Below are 19,470 nucleotides of genomic sequence, written 5' to 3'. Positions count from 1 at the left end.
TTCCTGTCTTTGATGCAGCGCTCTGTTCTACTGCATTTCTCTATGATGTTGATGATTTCGAGAGCCGTGGTGCCCTAATGATGGTATTAAAAGGTGGGTTGGTTTAGGCAGGACACTGCTGAAGTGTGTCAGCATGCACGCATAAAATTATTATATATTCAGACACACTGCACTGCAAACATCTTTATAGTTTTTGGATGCCACGTTTATTTCAAATTTGTATTAAATCCCTGTATAAAGTCTTTTTAGGAGGGGGTTCTGTAGTGCTATGACTCTAGTACTAAGTGCTGTAATGAGTTCTGTTTATTTGTATTTGAAATGTAATAAAAGCTCTAAATATAAATCTAATGCAGGATGTGAATAATACAGAGTTATATGTTGTTTTATAATCCTGTCTGGACGCATCCAGATCACTTCAGACAATAATGAAAATTCTGCAATGAACGATCACCTCAAACCACTGGAGCATGCGCACACGCAATTCCACTGTCGGACACGCGCGCTGCTATTTCGGAAACGCGCTTTGGGCGCGCATGCGCATTCCGGTGAACTAATTTTGAACCAGAATGGCGGTGTTGCTAGAAACCACATTAGGCGACATTGTAGTGGATTTATACACCGAGGAACGACCTAAAGGTACGTTTTTACTTAAAATATCCGGTTAAAAGTCAATTTGGATATTTATTGTCTATATAAAGGAGGTGCTTTAATTAATGTTAATAAAAAAACACACGAACCCGCTTGTTGTTGATAGTCAGCTTTTCTCCAGATCTTATTTAAATGTGTACATTATTTATAACCATTTTACCACAATTTATAGAAGCCAGTTAGCAATGTGATTTATTATTAGCATAAACATACTATAGACTTAGCCAGCCATGCGCGTGCACCAAGAAGCTCCCCGGTTACCATGACAACGACCCAAACAGAAGAAGGTATCTAAACAGCGTTTGACTCCAAACTCGTCACACAGAAGATTAACATCGTCCACACTGGAGCTCATTTACCTCCATCACCTGATTAACAGTCACAGAGAGCAGGATTTCACACTTAGTGTATTATAATTCACTTTATTTAGAACCTCGCTGCCTTTCTACTGCTATTACACACACACACACACGCACACACACACGCACACGCACACAGAGACCCAGCAAGTAGATTTCAGTAGATCAGTTCAAATATCCAGTGTGTCTGGATCTCCTGAAGGATCCAGTGGATACCCCGTGTGGTCACAGTTTCTGTAAGGTGTGTATTAATAACTCCTGGGATCAGGAGGAACAGGCGGGTGTCTACAGCTGTCCTCAGTGCAGACACACTTTCAATACAAGGCCTGTTGTACACATAAACTATATAGTGAAAAATGTGATGGAGAAACTGAAGAACTCAGACGCTGGACCTGAAGATGTAGAATGTAATTTATGCAGTGGGAGAAAACGCAAAGCCGTCAAGTCGTGTCTGATGTGTCTGATGTCCTTTTGTGAAACTCATCTGAAACCTCATTATGAAGTTCCTTCCTGGAAGAAGCACAAGTTAATCGAAGCGTCTGGAAATCTACAAGAGAAGATCTGCTCTGAGCATGATAAACTGGTTGAGATCTACTGTCGTACCGACCGAAGCTTCATCTGTTACTTGTGTACGATGCATGAACACAGAGGACATGACACAGTTGCAGCTGCAGCAGAACGATCTGAAAAACGTGTGTGTGTGTGTGTGTGTGTGTGTGTGTGTGTGTGTATTAAAATGATCAATGGAATGTGCTTGAGTTTGAAGTTCAGGACAGCCATGTTTGAAGGCCACTAGGTCGTGTGTATCAGTATAACTGGACTTGATTTCTCCTATGACAGTTAGAACAACATTAGCCGTGTGTGTGTGTGTGAGAGCTCATGTATAAAGCAGGGGGAGATGCAGGAGAATAATAATATCTAAATAACTATAACTGTTTACAGACTCAGCTGAAGGAGGAGCAGATGAAATCCCAGCAGAGAATCCAGGAGAAGCAGAAGAAGGTGCAGGAGCTGAAACAGGCTGTGAACATTATAAAGGTGAGCAGTGAGCAGAGACGGAGCTGCTCCTAGAAACACACACAACATGGACATCGAGTCATTTAGAGTCCCAGTAAGAGTGTGTGTGTGTGTGTGTGTGTGTGTGTGTCCTAACAGCTCAGTGCACAGACAGCAGTAGATGACAGTGAGAAGATCTTTACTGAGATGATCAGCTCCATGGAGAAAAAGCGCTCGGAGGTGAAGGAGCTGATCAGAGATCAGGAGAAGGCTGAACTGAGTCCAGCTGAACGACTTCTGGAGCAACAGGAGCAGGAGATTTCTGATCTTCAGAGGAGAATCACTGAGCTGGAGCAGCTTTCACACACACACGATCACATCCATTTCCTCCAGGTAACACAAAGTGTGTATAGTCTATATAGTCACATGTATATTTCTCCACCTTTCTCCTTCTCCATGATGTTTTTCTTTCTCTCTGTAGAATTTCCAGTCTCTCAGTGTATCTTCTGGATGTGAGGACTCACCCAGCATCACTGTCCATCAACATCTCACATTTGATAGAGTGAGGAAATCAGTCTCTGATCTGAAAAAGAGATTTGAGGAACTCTGTCAGGAGAAATTCATCATAATTCATGAACTTGGTGAGAGAAATTGTCCTGCTGGGAATCTTTACTTTCTCTGCAGCATGATGACGAGAGACATTTCATATGACGACATGAACTTCCTGTTATTCCTGTTATTTTTATTACAGTTACACTTTTTATTAACGTCTTAATCGTGTAAAAGCTTCTGATTCGTTTTCAGTTACTTTACCATTAATAAAGCATAGAAAACACACACACACACACACACACACACACACACACACACACACACACATTAACACAAACTGGATCACTTTCAACTGTGTTTTTCTCCACAGCTGCAGCTGTTCAGATGATTTTACTCTCAGAACCAAAGAGCAGAGGAGATTTTCTGAACTGTACGTGTAAAACACACACACACACACACACACACACACACACACACACACGTCTCACTCTCCATCTTCAGTACATGTTTTGATATATATTTTTTATCTGACACATTTCCATTGTTCATGTGTTTAGATTTCTGTGATCTGACTCTGGATCCCAACACAGTACATTATTACCTCATTCTGTCTGAGAAGAACAAAGTGGTGACACGCAGTGAGACAAACCAGCTGTACTCTGATCATCCAGAGAGATTTAACTCCTACTGTCAGGTGTTGAGTAAAGAGAGTGTGTGTGGACGCTGTTACTGGGAGGTGGAGTGGAGCGGTGAGAGAAATGTGTTCATATCAGTCTCATATAAAGATGTCAGAAGGAAAGGACGGGGTGATGACTGTTGGTTTGGACGCAACAATCAGTCCTGGAGTCTGCAGTGTTCTTCTTTTTCTGTTAGTTTCTATCACAACAACATTAAGACTGATCTGAAAGTTCCATCATCCTCCAGAATAGGAGTGTATGTGGATCACAGTGCAGGAACTCTGTCCTTCTACAGCGTCTCTGATACGATGAAGCTCCTCCACAGACTCCACACCACATTCACTCAGCCTCTATACGCTGGATTCTTGCTGCGTTTTTATGGAACAACTGTGAGATTATGTGATCCACAATAAAACATTTGTACCCTAAGTTTCAATTAAAATAGCAACTTTTTTTGTTCATTTGTTAGATCTTTTCCTCGTCTTCTGGCAAAGTGCACGTCACCATCATCCTGTTCCATAAACTCTCAGAATCACTGCCTTTTATATATATATATATATATATATATATATATACACACAGTTGAAACCAGATATTTACATACACTTTTTTGACTGTCATACATTAAATCAGAGTAAACTTTTTCTGTTTTAAATCAATAAATATTAACATCTTTTTTGCATTTTTGTTAAATGTCAGAATCGAATGAGGGAGAATTTTATGTATTTTTATTATCACTTTCATCAAAGTCAGAAGTATACATAGACTTCCTTAGTATTTGGTGGAATTGCCCCGAAACTGTTTCACTTGGGCCAAACGTTTTGGGTATCCTTCCACAAGCTTTCTACAATAGTTTGCTGGAATTTTGGCCCACTCCTCTTGACAGAACTAGTGGAACTGGGTCAGGTTTGTAGGCCTTCTTGCTCGCACTTCTCAGTGCCGCCCACAAATTTTCAATGGGATTGAGATCAGGGCTTTGTGATGGCCACTCCAATACCTTGACTTTGTTGTCCTTAAGCCACTTTGTAACTAATTTGGAGGTATGCTTGGGGTCATTTTCCATTTGGAAGACCCATTTGCGCCCAAGCTTTAACTTCCTGGCTGATGTCTTCATGTTGCTTCAATATATCCACATCATTTTCTTTTCTCATGATGCCATCTATTTTCTAAAGTGCACCAGTCCCTTCTGTAGCAAAGCAGCCCCACAATATTATACTACCACCCCCATACTTGACAGTTGGGATGGTGTTCTGAGGCTTCAAAGCTTCACCCTTTTTCCTCTAAATATACCATTTATCATTATGGCTGAACAGTTCAATTTTTGTTTCGTCAGACCACAGGACATGTCTCCAGAAACTAAGATTTTTTTTTTTCCCCTCATGTGCAGTTGCAAACTGTAGTCTGGCTTTTTTATGGTGGTTTTGAATTAATGGCTTTCTCCTCCCTGAGTAACCTTTCAGCTCATGGTGGTACAGTATTCATTTTACTGTGGATAATGACACTGTCTTACCAGTTTCAGCCAGCATCTTCACAAGATCTTTTGCTGTTGTCCTGGGGTTGATGTGCACATTTCGCAACAAAAAACGTTCCTCTCTGGGACTCAGAATCCGTCTCCTTCCTGAACGGTATGATGGTTGTACATTCCCATGTTTTTCATACTTGTGTATTATTGTCTGAACGGATGGATGTGGGACCTTCAGGCATCTGGAAATTGCACCTAAGGATGAGCCATACTTGTGGAGGTCAACAATTCTTTTTCTGATGTCTTGGTGGATTTCTCTTGATTTTCCCATGATGTCAAATAAAGAGGCTCTGTGTTTGAGGTGTGCCTTTATATGCATCCACAGGTGTGCTACCAATTAACTCAAATGGAATCAATTACCCTATCAGAGGCTTCTTAAGCTCAGAATGGAATCAGCTGGAGTTGTTTTTTGTTTAAAGGCACGATAAACTTAGTGTATGTATACTTCTGACTTTGATGAAAGTGATAATAAAAATACATAAAAATTCTCCCTCGATCGATTCTGACATTTAACAAGTTCAAAAAATATGTTAAAAACAGAAAAAGATTACTCTGATAAAATGTATGACAGTAAAGAAATAAAAGTTTTTGTGTTTTTTTCTGAAGTGTATGTAAATATCTGGTTTCAACTGTATACAGTGGAACCCACTTATCTCAACCTCAGTTAAATCACCAACCCTATTAAGTCTCTCTTTTTCTTAGCATTTTCTCATCGGTTATGTCGATTCTTTCATGTCGCCGAACCCTGATATCTTGAGCACAAAAGAGGGCTAAATTTGCCACTTAACATCGGTTATCTCGATCCCCATGACCGATCGCCGGCTTTTGAAAATGTTAGTTATCGATGCCACTTCACCGTCTCACTACCGTATTTTCGCGTATATAAGACGCGTCTTATACAAAGTTTTACGTACCCCTCACCCAGGGTGCGTCTTATATCAGTGGGCGTCTTATCTAAGTATTTTTTTACATGAACGATACAGTGTGTGATACTGAAGGATGATTATTGCGGTCGATATTCACATTTCACAATTTTCATTCCCAGTTGTAAAAACAATTGGGTAAGTGTTCAGTAATTACCACAATGATCGTACTGTACTTGGTTCACTGCGCAAGTGCTGAGTTCACGTAGCACGTGATCACGGTCCGTATGGTCGTTCACTTCAATGACAGTTCACTCGCACTTGGTGATCTTGTCTGAAGGATAACATGCTGTAGCTTTTCTTTTTTTTGCCTTCTTAAAATGTCTGGAGGTGTTAAGAGAAAACAGTACAATCAATCAATAGAGAAAAAAGTATGAAATCATACTGCAGCTAAAAAAAGGAAAAAAACCTCAGCATGGCATTCCAGCAAACACCATTTCAGGATGGAAAAAGAAGACAGACGTGATAAAGCAAATGTACGAGAAGTCTGTCTTTGATCCAGCAAGAAAAAAACGTAGATTGGCATAGCACAAAGATGTCGACGACGCAGTGTTTCAATGGTTCACAAATACGCGAGCAACAAACCTTCCCGTCAATGGTCCCTTGCTGATGGAGAAGGCGGACATCCTTGCTGCAAAGCTAGGACACCCTGACTTTAAAGCAAGTCTGGTGGCTGGATTGTTTCAAAAAGAGGCACAACATTGTCTTCAAAGCAATTTGTGGAGAGAGCGGAACAAGTGGATTCATAGCTGAAGACTCAAATGCGCACAATTTTGGATACCTATAAAATTTTTCCATTGCTGATGAAACTGGGGTGTTTTGGAAATGCCTTCCAGACAAGACTATGGCGTTTCGTGGGGAGGCTTGTCATGGTGGAAAAAAGTCGATGGACCGACTTACAGTGCTAGTTGCTGCTAACATGAATGGAAGCCAAAAACTCCTGCTCTACGTTATAGGGAAGTCCAAGAATCCCAGATGCTTTAAGCAGATCAAAGTTGTCCAATGTGATTACGATGGCCAGCCAAGCGCCTGGATCACAGGAGATCTATTCAGTGCATGGGTGAAAAAGTGGGACAGGAAGTTCCAAGCAGAGAAAAGGAAGGTGGCACTGATCGTGGACAACTGTAGAGCTCATCCGGATCTTCCTGGTCTCAAGGCCATTAAGATCTTTTACCTCCAACCTAACGCAACGAGTAAGCTCCAACCATGGTCGTAAATGGGGCGACTTGGTATACTGTTAACATTAACACACAATTAGCATACTGTTTATCTGTGCATTTATTAAATACAGAATTGGGAAAAGTAACGAAGTACAAATACTGTACTTAAGTAGATTTTTCTGGTATCAGTACTTTACTTTTTACTTTTACTTATTACATTTTTACACAAATATCTTTACGTTTTACTTCTTACATTTTCAAAACAGGCTCATTACTTTAGTTTTAATTAATTGATTGGGTGAAATATCATTATCTTTTATTTTCACTGCGCGCCGATTTTAGCCGAACAACCGATTTTCTGATACTGCGTGTCTTTTTTAGTCCGCTGGTGTATAAAGTCCTGACTCTCACTCTTTGCGAAGATAAGAATCAACAGGCAGAAGGCAGTAAGAAGTCTGGGGTTACTGTGGATGAAACAGAGGGAGTCAGTGATGTAATCATGACTGAGATCAGACACATTCATGATGATCATCATCTTTTCTCTGCTTGTGTCCTATATGTGGATGTTCAGGCTGGACACATTCTTTCGGTAACAACATTTTGAATTAGTTTTGTATTTATATATATTTGGCTGTCAAAATTAAAATTCTTTTAAACGGCACTAAATGTTATTAATGCGCCATCAATTCAGCGCGCATTTCTGTTTTTACCCTTTTTATAAAAAGTATAAATACATAAATAAAAACTAAATATAAAATAGGCGAAATTAAAACCTCCAGCAAAACATACACTTATTCCCAACGTCCCTTCTTTACGTAGATATAAAATAAATAAATAAACTCCACCAAAAAATTATTTTAATCAGTAATCTTTTGTTTTATTTCTTTTGTTTTATTTCTTTATTTCTATATATATATATATATATATATATATATATGTATATATATATATATATATATATATATATATATATATATATATATATATATATATATATATATATATAAAAAGCTTCTTGACTTGAAGAGGTGCACTTTCTCCGGTATCACCTCATTAACTGTCCGTGTGGAAACATAGCAAAGGCTCTTAACGATGTCCACACATTTCTATCTATCTATCAAATATTAATATGATGTGAGATCCAGTTAACAGCTAAAATGGGTATAAGTAATAACTACTTTTTACTTAAATACATGTCAGAGCCAAGACTTCTTTACTTTCACTTAAGTAAAAAAGTATAATCAGTACTTCAACTTTTACTCGAGTATTTTAAAACATTAGAATCTGTACTTAAGTAATGGATTTGTGTACTTTTTCCACCTCTGACTAAATGAGCACTGTGCTACGTCTGAACTGACCCCACTGTATTTTTTTGTATAATTAATTTCTATTCTGTTCTTAAGTGTCTTCATTAATTTTAAATAAAAATTTTAACCTTTTTTAATTCCTTGTTTTGCTTTGTCATTGAACCTGAGAAAAACTTTGAAAATTAAAAAGCAGTCTCCATGCTACAATAATAATGATAAAAGCAAAGTATTTTACTGTGGGGGCATATTTTTATTTAGTACAATTTGACTGTATTATTTGTGTCCCTTCAAAAATTGCTCATGAGAAATTTTATATTTCTTATTGTTAAATGAAATTTATGCCCATGGCTCCAACCAATGGACCAGGGGATAATCCAAGTGCTTAAGGTGCACTACAGGAAAACGTACCTGCTCCATGATTAAAGGAAGGCACAGTACACCCCTTTCCTTCTAGATGCAATGAACTTCCTGAGATCAGCCTGGAATGATGTGAAGAAGGAAACAATTTCAAACTGCTGGATGCTCTGCGTGATTCGGGATATTTCCAATGGTGAGTTTCAGGCACAGTGTCGTGCAGCCGCAGAACTCGCGAAAGTGGCAGTGATTCTGAGAGTTTATGGAACAGGATGATGGTGATGTGCACTTTGCCAGAAGACGAGGAAAAGATCTAACAAATGAACATTTTAATGACATTCTGAATGAAGCTTCACATACAAAAAAAGTTGCATATTTTAATTGAAACTTAGGGTACAAATGTTTTATTGCGAATCACATAATCTCACAGTTGCTGTGTAAGAAGGCAGCAAGAATCCAGCGTATAGAGGCTGAGTGAATGTGGTGTGGAGTCTGTGGAGGAGCTTCATCGTATCAGAGACGCTGTAGAAGGACAGAGTTCCTGCACTGTGATCCACATACACTCCTATTCTGGAGGATGATGGAACTTTCAGATCAGTCATAATGTTGTTGTGATAGAAACTAACAGAAGAAGAAGAACACTGCAGACTCCAGGACTGATCGTTGTGTCCAAACACACACTCATCACCCCATATTATCCTTCTGATGTCTTTATATGAGACTGATATGAACACATTTCTCTCACTGCTCCACTCCATCTCCCAGTAACAGCGTCCACACACACTCTCTTTACTCAACACCTGACAGTAGGAGTTAAATCTCTCTGGATGATCAGAGTACGACTGCTTTGTCTCACTGCGTGTCACCACTTTGTTCTTCTCAGACAGAATGAGGTAATAATGTACTGTGTTGGGATCCAGAGTCAGATCACAGAAATCTAAACACATGAACAATGGAAATGTGTCAGATATTAAAAAAGAAACAAAACTATATCAAATGAGACGTGTGTGTGTGTGTGTGTGTGTGTGTGTGTGTGTGTGTGTGTGTGTGTGTGTGTGTGTGTGTGTGTTACACTTACAGTTTAGAAATTCTTCTCTGCTCTTTGGTTCTGAGGGTAAAATCATCTGAACTTCTGCAGCTGTGGAGAAAAACACAGTTGAAAGTGATCCAGTTTGTGTCTGATATTTAATCAGTATTATATTTTATAAAACCTTCTGTAGGAGTGGAAATTAAATTCAGATTTTTATATAGAGACTCTCTCTCTCTCTCTCTCTCTCTCTCTCTCTCTCTATGCTTTATTAACTGAACATGAATCAGAAGCTTTTACACCATTAAGACGTGAATAAAAAGTGTAACTGAAATGTCTCTCGTCATCATGCTGCAGAGAAAGTAAAGATTCCCAGCAGGACAATTTCTCTCACCATGTTCATGAATTATGATGAATTCCTCCTGGCAGAGTTCCTCAAATCTCTTTTTCAGATCAGAGACTGATTTCCTCACTCTATTAAATGTGAGATGTTGATGGACAGTGATGCTGGGTGAGTCCTCACATCCAGAAGATACACTGAGAGACTGGAAACTCTACAGAGAGAAAGAAAAACATCATGGAGAAGGAGAAAGGTGGAGAAATATACATGTGACTATATAGACTTTACACACTTTGTGTTACCTGGAGGAAATGGATGTGATCGTGTGTGTGTGAAAGCTGCTCCAGCTCAGTGATTCTCCTCTGAAGATCAGAAATCTCCTGCTCCAGTTGCTCCAGGAGTCGTTCAGCTCCACTCAGTTCAGCCTTCTCCTGATCTCTGATCAGCTCCGTCACCTCCGAGCGCTTTTTCTCCATGGAGCTGATCATCTCAGTAAAGATCTTCTCACTGTCATCTACTGCTGTCTGTGCACTGAGCTGTTAGGACATACACACACACACACACACACACACACACACACACACACACACACACACACACACACACACACACACACACTCTTACTGGGACTCTAAATGACTCGATGTCCATGTTGTGTGTGTTTCTAGGAGCAGCTCCGTCTCTGCTCACTGCTCACCTTTATAATGTTCACATCCTGTTTCAGCTCCTGCACCTTCTTCTGCTTCTCCTGGATTCTCTGCTGGAATTTCATCTGCTCCTCCTTCAGCTGAGTCTGTAAACAGTTATAGTTATTTAGATATTATTTTTCTCCTGCATCTCCCCCTGCTTTATACATGAGCTCTCACACACACACGGCTAATGTTGTTCTAACTGTCATAGGAGAAATCAAGTCCAGTTATACTGATACACACGACCTAGTGACCTTCAAACATGGCTGTCCTGAACTTCAAACTCAAGCACATTCCATTGATCATTTTAATACTGAGACTCAGGACTGACACACACACACACACACACACACACACTCACACACACTCACACACCTGTTTTTCAGATCGTTCTGCTGCAGCTGCAACTGTGTCATGTCCTCTGTGTTCATGCATCGGACACAGATAACAGATGAAGCTTTGGTCGGTACGACAGTATATCTTCAAAATCTCATGGTGCTCAGAGCAGATCTTCTCTTGTAGATTCCCAGAGGCTTCGATTAACTTGTGCTTCTTCCAGGAAGGAACTTCGTAGTGAGGTTTCAGATGAGTTTCACAAAAGGAGTTCAGACACATCAGACACGACTTGACGGCTTTGCGTTTTCTCCCACTGCATAAATTACATTCCACATCTCCAGGTCCAGCGTCATAACGAGCAGCTTGGGCTTCTGAGTTCTTTACTTTCTCCATCAGTTTTTCCAGCATGATGTTTCTGTGTAGAACAGGCCTTGGATTGAAAGTGTGTCTGCACTTAGGACAGCTGTAGACACCAATCCAATCCTCCTGATCCCAGAAGCCATTAATACACACCTTACAGAAACTGTGACCACACGGGGTATCCACTGGATCCTTCAGGAGATCCAGACACACTGGACATCTGAACTTATTTACTGGAAGCTGATCTACTGAAATGCTGAAGTCATTCATTTTCTTGCTCTCAGATTCGCTTTCACTGAAATCTACTTACTGGGTCTCTGTGTGTGTGTGTGTGTGTGTGTGTGTGTGTGTGTGTACAGAGTGTGTAATAGCAGTAGAAAGGCAGCGAGGTTCTAAATAAAGTGAATTTTATAATACACTAAGTGTGAAATCCTGCTCTCTGTGACTGTTAATCAGGTGATGGAGGTAAATGAGCTCCAGTGTGGACGATGTTAATCTTCTGTGTGACGAGTTTGGAGTCAAACGCTGTTTAGATACCTTCTTCTGTTTGGGTCGTTGCCATGGTAACCGGGGAGCTTCTTCATGCACGTGCATGGCCGGCTAAATCTGTAGTATGTTTATGCTAATAATAAATCACATTGCTAGAGATAATGTATGAGTTTCACATCCCAGTGGTCAAATAAACAAAGTGTTGTGATCTCACGAGCTCCTTGTCTGCGGTCAATTCAGCCGCTTTTTTTTTTTGACTTCGTGTCTAATCTTGTTCTTACGGTATGGGTGCTTTAGATGAGTGAATCCAGAATCATCCAGGAAAAATAAACCGATTCTTTATATGACTCGAGATTCATGAATCATTCTCTTCATTTACTCGGATCACTTGAGTCTTTGGTTATTTTGCTACTAACAACAGATATAAAAACAAATTGTAAATTACATCATTTAGTTGTTTAATTCAGTTGTTTAATTAGTTGTTATCGGATCCTATGCGAGTCCTTACTGATTCACCTGAACCGTGGGATTCAGCGGATCTGTCGGACTCGTAGCGCGGAGCGAAACAGCAGAATCCGAGAGATTTGTGAATGAGATTCATGAGTCCACGGATGAATTGTAAGGATTCGGTGAGTGCCCTCTAGTGGAATTTCCTGGTAAAAGCAGGAAGAATCCCTACTGATTTAAGTGACTCAGGGACTCGTGAAAGAAGCAAGGGGACTGGATCAAATAACCTGTTCGGATTTCTCATCTCTAGTTCTTCCTCACATGTGGCAAAGCTTTAACAAGGACAGTGGGGAAAAACAACATGGGAGAAAATGGGGACATCTGGTGGACAAAAGTAGAATAAGTCATTCCTGCCACATCCTTACAATAAATGACAATTAATGAATAAAAATGTTAAACAACTATATAAGTATGAATATAAGGATAAAATACATAGATATAAATTAAATAAAATAAAAATATAATTATATTATAATAATTATATTATATTATTATATATTATATAATTATATTATAGAGTTTGGTTAATTTTACTGGATTTTATTCTTACTGCAATATTCACATGTACTAAAGCAGGATCGGGACCATTGTAAAGCAGAACCAGTAAGTCCAACCCAGTTTTGTAACTAACTTGTTTCATAGCCAACGTGTGTTACATCAGCAGTGTATCTTACTGCAACATGTACTGCAAACAAGTTCAACACAGAGTTCACCATCAAATTTCCTGTACCCTCGTGTACCTGATCACTGAAACACAATTCTAACACCGATTCTGACTGAAACCAGATTCTGATTCATTCTGATTCTGATTCAGAAAAATTCTCAATCTGATTGATTCTAAATTTATTTGGCAAAAAAATTCTGATGTAAAATAAAATGTTGGAAATGGAAAATAAACGACTTGTTGCATCTTTATTTAAAATATTCTTTTAATAAATTCAAATCTCTCTGGATGATCAGAGTACAGCTGGTTTGTCTCACTGCGTGTCACCACTTTGTTCTTCTCAGACAGAATGAGGTAATAATTTACTGTGTTGGGATCCAGAGTCAGATCACAGAAATCTAAACACATGAACAATGGAAATGTGTCAGATATTAAAAAAGAAACAAAACTATATCAAATGAGACGTGTGTGTGTGTGTGTGTGTGTGTGTGTGTGTGTGTGTGTGTGTGTGTGTTTTACACGTACAGTTCAGAAAATCTTCTCTGCTTTTTGGATCTGAGGGTAAAATCATCTGAACTTCTGCAGCTGTGGAGAAAAACATAGTTGAAAGTGATCCAGTTTGTGTCTGATATTTAATCAGTATTTTATTTTAGAAAACCTTCTGTAGGAGTGGAAATTAAATTCAGATTTTTATATAGAGACTCTCTCTCTCTCTCTCTCTCTCTCTCTCTCTCTCTCTCCTCTATGCTTTATTAACTGAACATGATTTAGAAGCTTTTACACCATTAAGACGTGAATAAAAAGTGTAACTGAAATGTCTCTCGTCATCATGCTGCAGAGAAAGTAAAGATTCCCAGCAGGACAATTTCTCTCACCATGTTCATGAATTATGATGAATTTCTCCTGGCAGAGTTCCTCAAATCTCTTTTTCAGATCAGAGACTGATTTCCTCACTCTATCAAATGAGAGATGTTGATGGACAGTGATGCTGGGTGAGTCCTCACATCCAGAAGATACACTGAGAGACTGGAAAATCTACAGAGAGAAAGAAAAACATCATGGAGAAGGAGAAAGGTGGAGAAATATACATGTGACTATATAGACTATACACTCTTTGTGTTACCTGGAGGAAATGGATGTGATCGTGTGTGTGTGAAAGCTGCTCCAGCTCAGTGATTCTCCTCTGAAGATCATAAATCTCCTGCTCCAGTTGCTCCAGGAGTCGTTCAGCTGGACTCAGTTCAGCCTCCTCCTGATCTCTGATCAGCTCCTTCACCTCCGAGCGCATTTTCTCCATGGAGCTGATCATCTCAGTAAAGATCTTCTCACTGTCATCTACTGCTGTCTGTGCACTGAGCTGTTAGGACACACACACACACACACACACATTCTCTTACTAGGACTCTAAACACACTCTCTGAGGTAAAATTTGGTGTTCTGCAAGGATCTGTCTTAGGCCCAATGCTTTTCTCTTTATATATGCTGCCTCTGGGTGAAATGATACATAAACATGATATTCGCTTCCATTGCTATGCTGATGATACACACCTGTACATTTCAGCAAAACCAGATGAGAGATATCAGCTTAAAAATGTTAAGGAGTGTGTAAAGTACATTAAGACAGTGGATGCTTGATAACTTTCTTCCGCTTAACTCAGATAAGATGGAAGTACTTTTACTAGGACCACATGCAGCTAGAAGTAAACTAGTTCATGCTTTTGTTACTTGTAGATTAGACTACTGTAATGCTTTACTGTCTGGGTGTGTAAGTAAGTGCATAAATAAGCGAGAGAGAAAGAGAGAGAGAGAGAGAGAGAGTGTTTCCTTTTTTTATTTGCGCGCCTAATCGTGGCGCTGGGCAGCGGTTATTCTAGGATTTTTTTTTATGGGGTGGCACAGGAAAGATCCCAGAAACCAGTCAGGTGGGCAATGGGAAGTCATGTTCCCCAAAACAAGTGGGATGATATAAAACAAGGGCCTGGACAACGTATCTCTCTTTTCTGTAAACTAAAACCAATAAACTGACAATAATGGTTCTCAACTTCACTGTAGTGCATCTAACAGTCTTTGACATGATTCCTTCTAGAAGAAACCTTGAATGCATTGCTGCTGTGCCTGACTTTGTTCCTTTACCATTTCTTTCCACAAAATTATTTAAAAAACAAAACAAAAAAAAGAACAAACATCTAACTTAATCATAAATATTACACAAATAGTATAATAGCCATAACTGATTAAAGAAAAAATCATTTAAATTTGAAGCTGTTCTTGAACAATGTAAACGAAAATCAAAAGTGTAAGACTACTGCGCAAAAAAAAACCCCAACCCGTTTGTTTATTCAATACAAACAGGTATTTACTGTTCTACTAGCGCTAACATTATTAAAACCGCACATGAAAACAAAATTTCATGGCTTCAGTAACAGTCTAGTAAGTTTAATATATATATATACAAAATGATTAATGCAGTTAAATATGACAGTTACATATCAATATGTAGTTAGTGTTTATTTATTTATTAATTTATTAATTTATTGAGAAAAAGAAATTAACTTCAATGATTTTAGCAAATGGCTGCAATATAACAAAGAGTGAAATATTTAAGGGGGTCTGAATACATTCTGTACCCACTGTATATTTCTGGATGTGAGGACTCACCCAGCATCACTGTCCATCAACATCTCTCATTTGATAGAGTGAGGAAATCAGTCTCTGATCTGGAAAAGAGATTTGAGGATTCATGAACTTGGTAAGAGAAATTGTCCTGCTGGGAATCTTTACTTTCTCTACAGCATGATGACGAGAGACATTTCATATGACGACATGAACTTCCTGTTATTACTGTTATTTTTATTACAGTTACACTTTTTATTCACGTCTTAATCGTGTAAAAGCTTCTGATTCGTTTTCAGTTACTTTACCATTAATAAAGCATAGAGGACACACACACACACACACACACACACACACACACACACACACATTTATTCACACTTTCCTACAAAGAGAGAGAGAGAGAGAGAGAGAGAGAGAGAGAGAGAGAGAGAGAGATTTTGATTTTTAAAAATACTTTATTAAAAAACCCTTCTCAGGTACAGGCAATGAGAACAACAAAAAAAATTTTATTAAATAAAATTAAAAAAAAAAAGATAAAAAGAAAAGAAGAAAAGAAAAGAAAAGAAAAGAAAACACCAGGAAAACAAAAAGAAAAACGTACATTGTGTGATGTGGGTATACGATCACTGCAGCACTGGTGTAAAAGTGAGTTCGCCATTAGCTACTGAACACAGACCATCATTACAGCACCATTCAATACCAAAAGTGTCCAATCATCAGTTTATGGAGGTTAAAATCAACAATTATTCTGGCTTTTACCATGTTTTTAAAGATGGGTACAATTTCCTGTCCAGCTTTCTGTTCTATTTTGTTCTTCCTGCTCATGTACACAGCGAGTTTTGCTTGGCCGACAATAAAATTAACCAGTTGACAAGTATATTTCTGCCTCACAGTGTACTTGAAACCAAAAACAAAACATTGCTTTATAAATGCTACTTTCAGAAGAGAAAATAATAAGCTTAAGAGAGTAAACAGAGGTGAGAGTCTTTTACAGTCCATTAAACAATGATATATTGTTTCTCTCTCTGAACAGAAGGGACATGAATCACTTACTGTGGGATTGATCTTGTTAACAAAAGCATTCACAGCTACAGCACCATGTAAGATTCTCCACTGGAGATCAGCTGCTTTTTTAGTAAATGGTGGTTTGTATAATACTCGCCATACCGGTTTAACATTTTCAGGAATCATTAACTAGTCGCGACACACAGTGTCTGTTCGCCCTTTCAGTGTGTTTGTTCAACACCTTTACAAGGTTTCTGTAAATCACTTTACCAATAAACGTACACAGATGTACAGTTTCATGTTGTCCCAGGTTTAGCAGTGGACTACTGTGGCTTGATTCTCCGAGTGCAGGTGTCATAAGCATGTCCGGGAAAGCGTCAGTAGCATCAGGGACTGCAGCACCCAGACTGTATTCTTTTAGGAGCTCTTTCTCTCGTGGGTTTAGAGCTTGAGCCAGTTTGTTGAGGAATTTTTGTGCATACCATGATGAAACTGTCTCTGCGTCCTCGAGGCCTGGGCCTGCTTTGCTGATAATGTCTTGTAGTTGAAAGGAACGTTTCGAAAGGAGAAGTTCTCGGAGTCCAGGGAGGTCATTCCTCGACACGTCCAGACGAGCCCCAAGGATGATTGGTTCCTTCAGCAACCAGTAGAGGGAAGACCCCCTGCTCATCCACTGGTGTTGAAAAAAGGTCCACACTTTGAAAAGACTCCGATAGAATGAGGGTATTCCAGTAAAGTCCAAAGTGTTACGATCCATAAAGAACAGAGTGGCATCAAGTCCCAGTCCATCCACTATGTGCAGAATGGTTTGAGCTAATGGTTTCCATGTTGGATTTTGTGTGTTCATCAGGAACTTTTGAACAAATTGGAGGCGGTATGTTGCCTCTCTGCCGGCCAGGTTAATGAATCCTTGACCTCCCTCGTCCTTGTGTAAGAACAGAACACTTTGCGGGGTCCAGTGCAGATTGTCCCAGAAGAAGTTGACGATCTCGCTCTGAATCTTCGAAAGAAGTCCAGCTGGAGGGTTCATGCAGGCGAGTTTATGCTACATGCAGGACACTGCCAGGTTGTTGGTTATGAGTGTGCGTCCTCGATACGACATTTGAGGGAGAATCCATTTCCACTTCTGTAAACGTCCTTTAATGTTGTCTCCCAATTTCTCTGAGTGAAGTCATCATTACCCAGAAACACTCCAAGGTATTTTAGGCCACCTCTTTTCCAGGTTAGATCTTCTGGTAGCATGGGATAGCCTTTCTTCCATTCTCCCACCAGCAGTGCTTCACTCTTTTTCCAGTTGACTTTTGCAGAAGAGATATCCTTGAAATCCTTAACAACACATTCTAGTCTCCTAACATCATCAAAATCAGAAATGAAAATGACTACGTCATCAGCATATGCAGAAAGATGAAAAGAGTGTTCACATTGCGATAGTTGGAGACCAGTGAGCTCCTTCCTTATTTTGTGCAACAGCGGCTCGATGGCCAGAGAGTACAACATTCCCGACATTGCACATCCTTGTCTAACCCCTCTCTGAACTTTAAAAGGAGTACTCAAACCACCACTGATCTTTAGTATACTCTCAATGTTACAGTACATAGCCTGGATAATACTCACAAAACCCTGACTGAAACCAAAAGCTTCCAAAGTATGCGACAGGTATTGGTGTTCGACACGGTCAAAAGCTTTTTCTTGATATAAAGAAACCAGACCAACATCGATGCCTGATAGTTTTGAGACTTCTAGGATGTCCCTGACTAGTGATATGTTATCGAGTATAGATCTATTGGGTATGCAGTATGTTTGATCCAGATGTATTACTTTATTCATTACTGTACGCAGTCTTGTGGCGATTGTTTTTGACAGAAATTTATAGTCTGCACACAACAAAGAGATTGGCCTCCAGTTGCTTATGTCCTGGAGGTCACCTTTCTTGGGTATCAGTGAGATGACAGCTCTTCTCAGGCTGAGTGGCAGAGTGCCTTTTTAAGCTTTCATTCAGAACTAGCAGAAGATCTTTACCAATTTCCGACCACAAGGTTTTATAAAATTCAACAGGTAAACCGTCTATGCCTGGAGGTTTCCTATTGTCCATGCTCATTAGTGCTGTATGTAGTTCTGTTAGTGTTCGAGTTTGTGAAAGGTTTGTGTTTGCATCTACATTTATTTTAGGTAGGTCTCTAAAAAAGGTGCTGTTAGTAACCTCTTGCGTATCTCATTGGGTTCTGTAAGTTCTTGGCCAGTGGCCGAGCGTAGCAAGTGAATTAATTGCTTTTGACCATTTTTCTTTTCCAAATTAAAAAAGAACTGGGATGATGCGTCCATTTTTAAAATGCTTTGAAAGAGCGAGCAAATCAGCGCCTCTTGTGCTTTGATTCCCATCAAATCAGCGAGATCTGCTCTTTTAGATTTTAGCATAGGAAGCTGATATTTACTCCTGGTAGATGATGTGTCTATTAAGTGCTTGTTAGATTTTTATCATGCCCAAACGAAACTTAATTCTTGGAGAGGTTTTCCATACGACCTGCTATGCCCGTGGTGCCTTTTTGATATCAGGGAAGAAGAAATACACAGCACACAGAATGCATGTTCTTCCTCTTCCTCTGTTTATTGCAGGTAGCAGAACGTATTTATACACATACAGAGAAAAGAAACCTGACCTAGTTGTTTCCTGTTTAGATAAGAGGATATACTAGCTGGAGATGTGTAAGTCCAGATAAGACTCCCTGTTTACCTTACAGACTAACATCGTAAATATTCTATAGACACTGAACAGACAAAGGAATGTGTGTGAGATAGTGTGAAAACCATCTTAACACTAACAATGGCCACTTTAAATCATTTATGATTTAGCATCACACACCAAAACATAGGATGTTCATCCTTGGAACAGAACTGATGACAAACTGCAAATGAAAAGATAAAGACAAACAAAAACATAC

At 39.2% G+C, this 19,470-nt stretch overlaps 2 protein-coding genes across 3 annotated transcripts; one reads left to right on the top strand and one right to left on the bottom strand.

Moving 5' to 3' along the window:
* Positions 1–494: 494 nt before the first annotated feature.
* LOC124401430 (tripartite motif-containing protein 16-like) lies at positions 495–3,693 on the top strand. Of its 2 annotated transcripts, none has more exons than XM_046873757.1 (6): positions 495–636; positions 1,950–2,045; positions 2,163–2,396; positions 2,485–2,644; positions 2,926–2,985; positions 3,113–3,693. In XM_046873757.1, exons 2-6 carry the CDS (start codon positions 1,971–1,973, stop codon positions 3,643–3,645), a joined length of 1,062 nt encoding a protein of 353 aa, XP_046729713.1. In that variant the 5' UTR covers positions 495–636; positions 1,950–1,970; the 3' UTR covers positions 3,646–3,693. The 2 variants fall into 2 exon arrangements, with proteins under 2 accessions (XP_046729713.1, XP_046729714.1); XM_046873758.1 differs by lacking the exon at positions 495–636 and adding an exon at positions 1,337–1,701.
* A 5,174-nt stretch (positions 3,694–8,867) lies between these two features.
* On the bottom strand, positions 8,868–11,877 carry LOC124401404 (tripartite motif-containing protein 16-like). Its single transcript, XM_046873698.1, has 6 exons — positions 10,930–11,877; positions 10,563–10,658; positions 10,168–10,401; positions 9,920–10,079; positions 9,577–9,636; positions 8,868–9,435 (listed from the first exon to the last, which is right to left on the bottom strand). Exons 1-6 carry the CDS (start codon positions 11,518–11,520, stop codon positions 8,903–8,905), a joined length of 1,674 nt encoding a protein of 557 aa, XP_046729654.1. The 5' UTR covers positions 11,521–11,877; the 3' UTR covers positions 8,868–8,902.
* Positions 11,878–19,470: the final 7,593 nt, after the last annotated feature.

This window comes from Silurus meridionalis, chromosome 18 (genome assembly GCF_014805685.1).
Source record: "Silurus meridionalis isolate SWU-2019-XX chromosome 18, ASM1480568v1, whole genome shotgun sequence".
NCBI lineage: Eukaryota > Metazoa > Chordata > Actinopteri > Siluriformes > Siluridae > Silurus > Silurus meridionalis.
The sequence above is the reverse complement of the archived record's forward strand: the minus strand, read 5'-3'. Positions and strand labels throughout refer to the sequence as shown.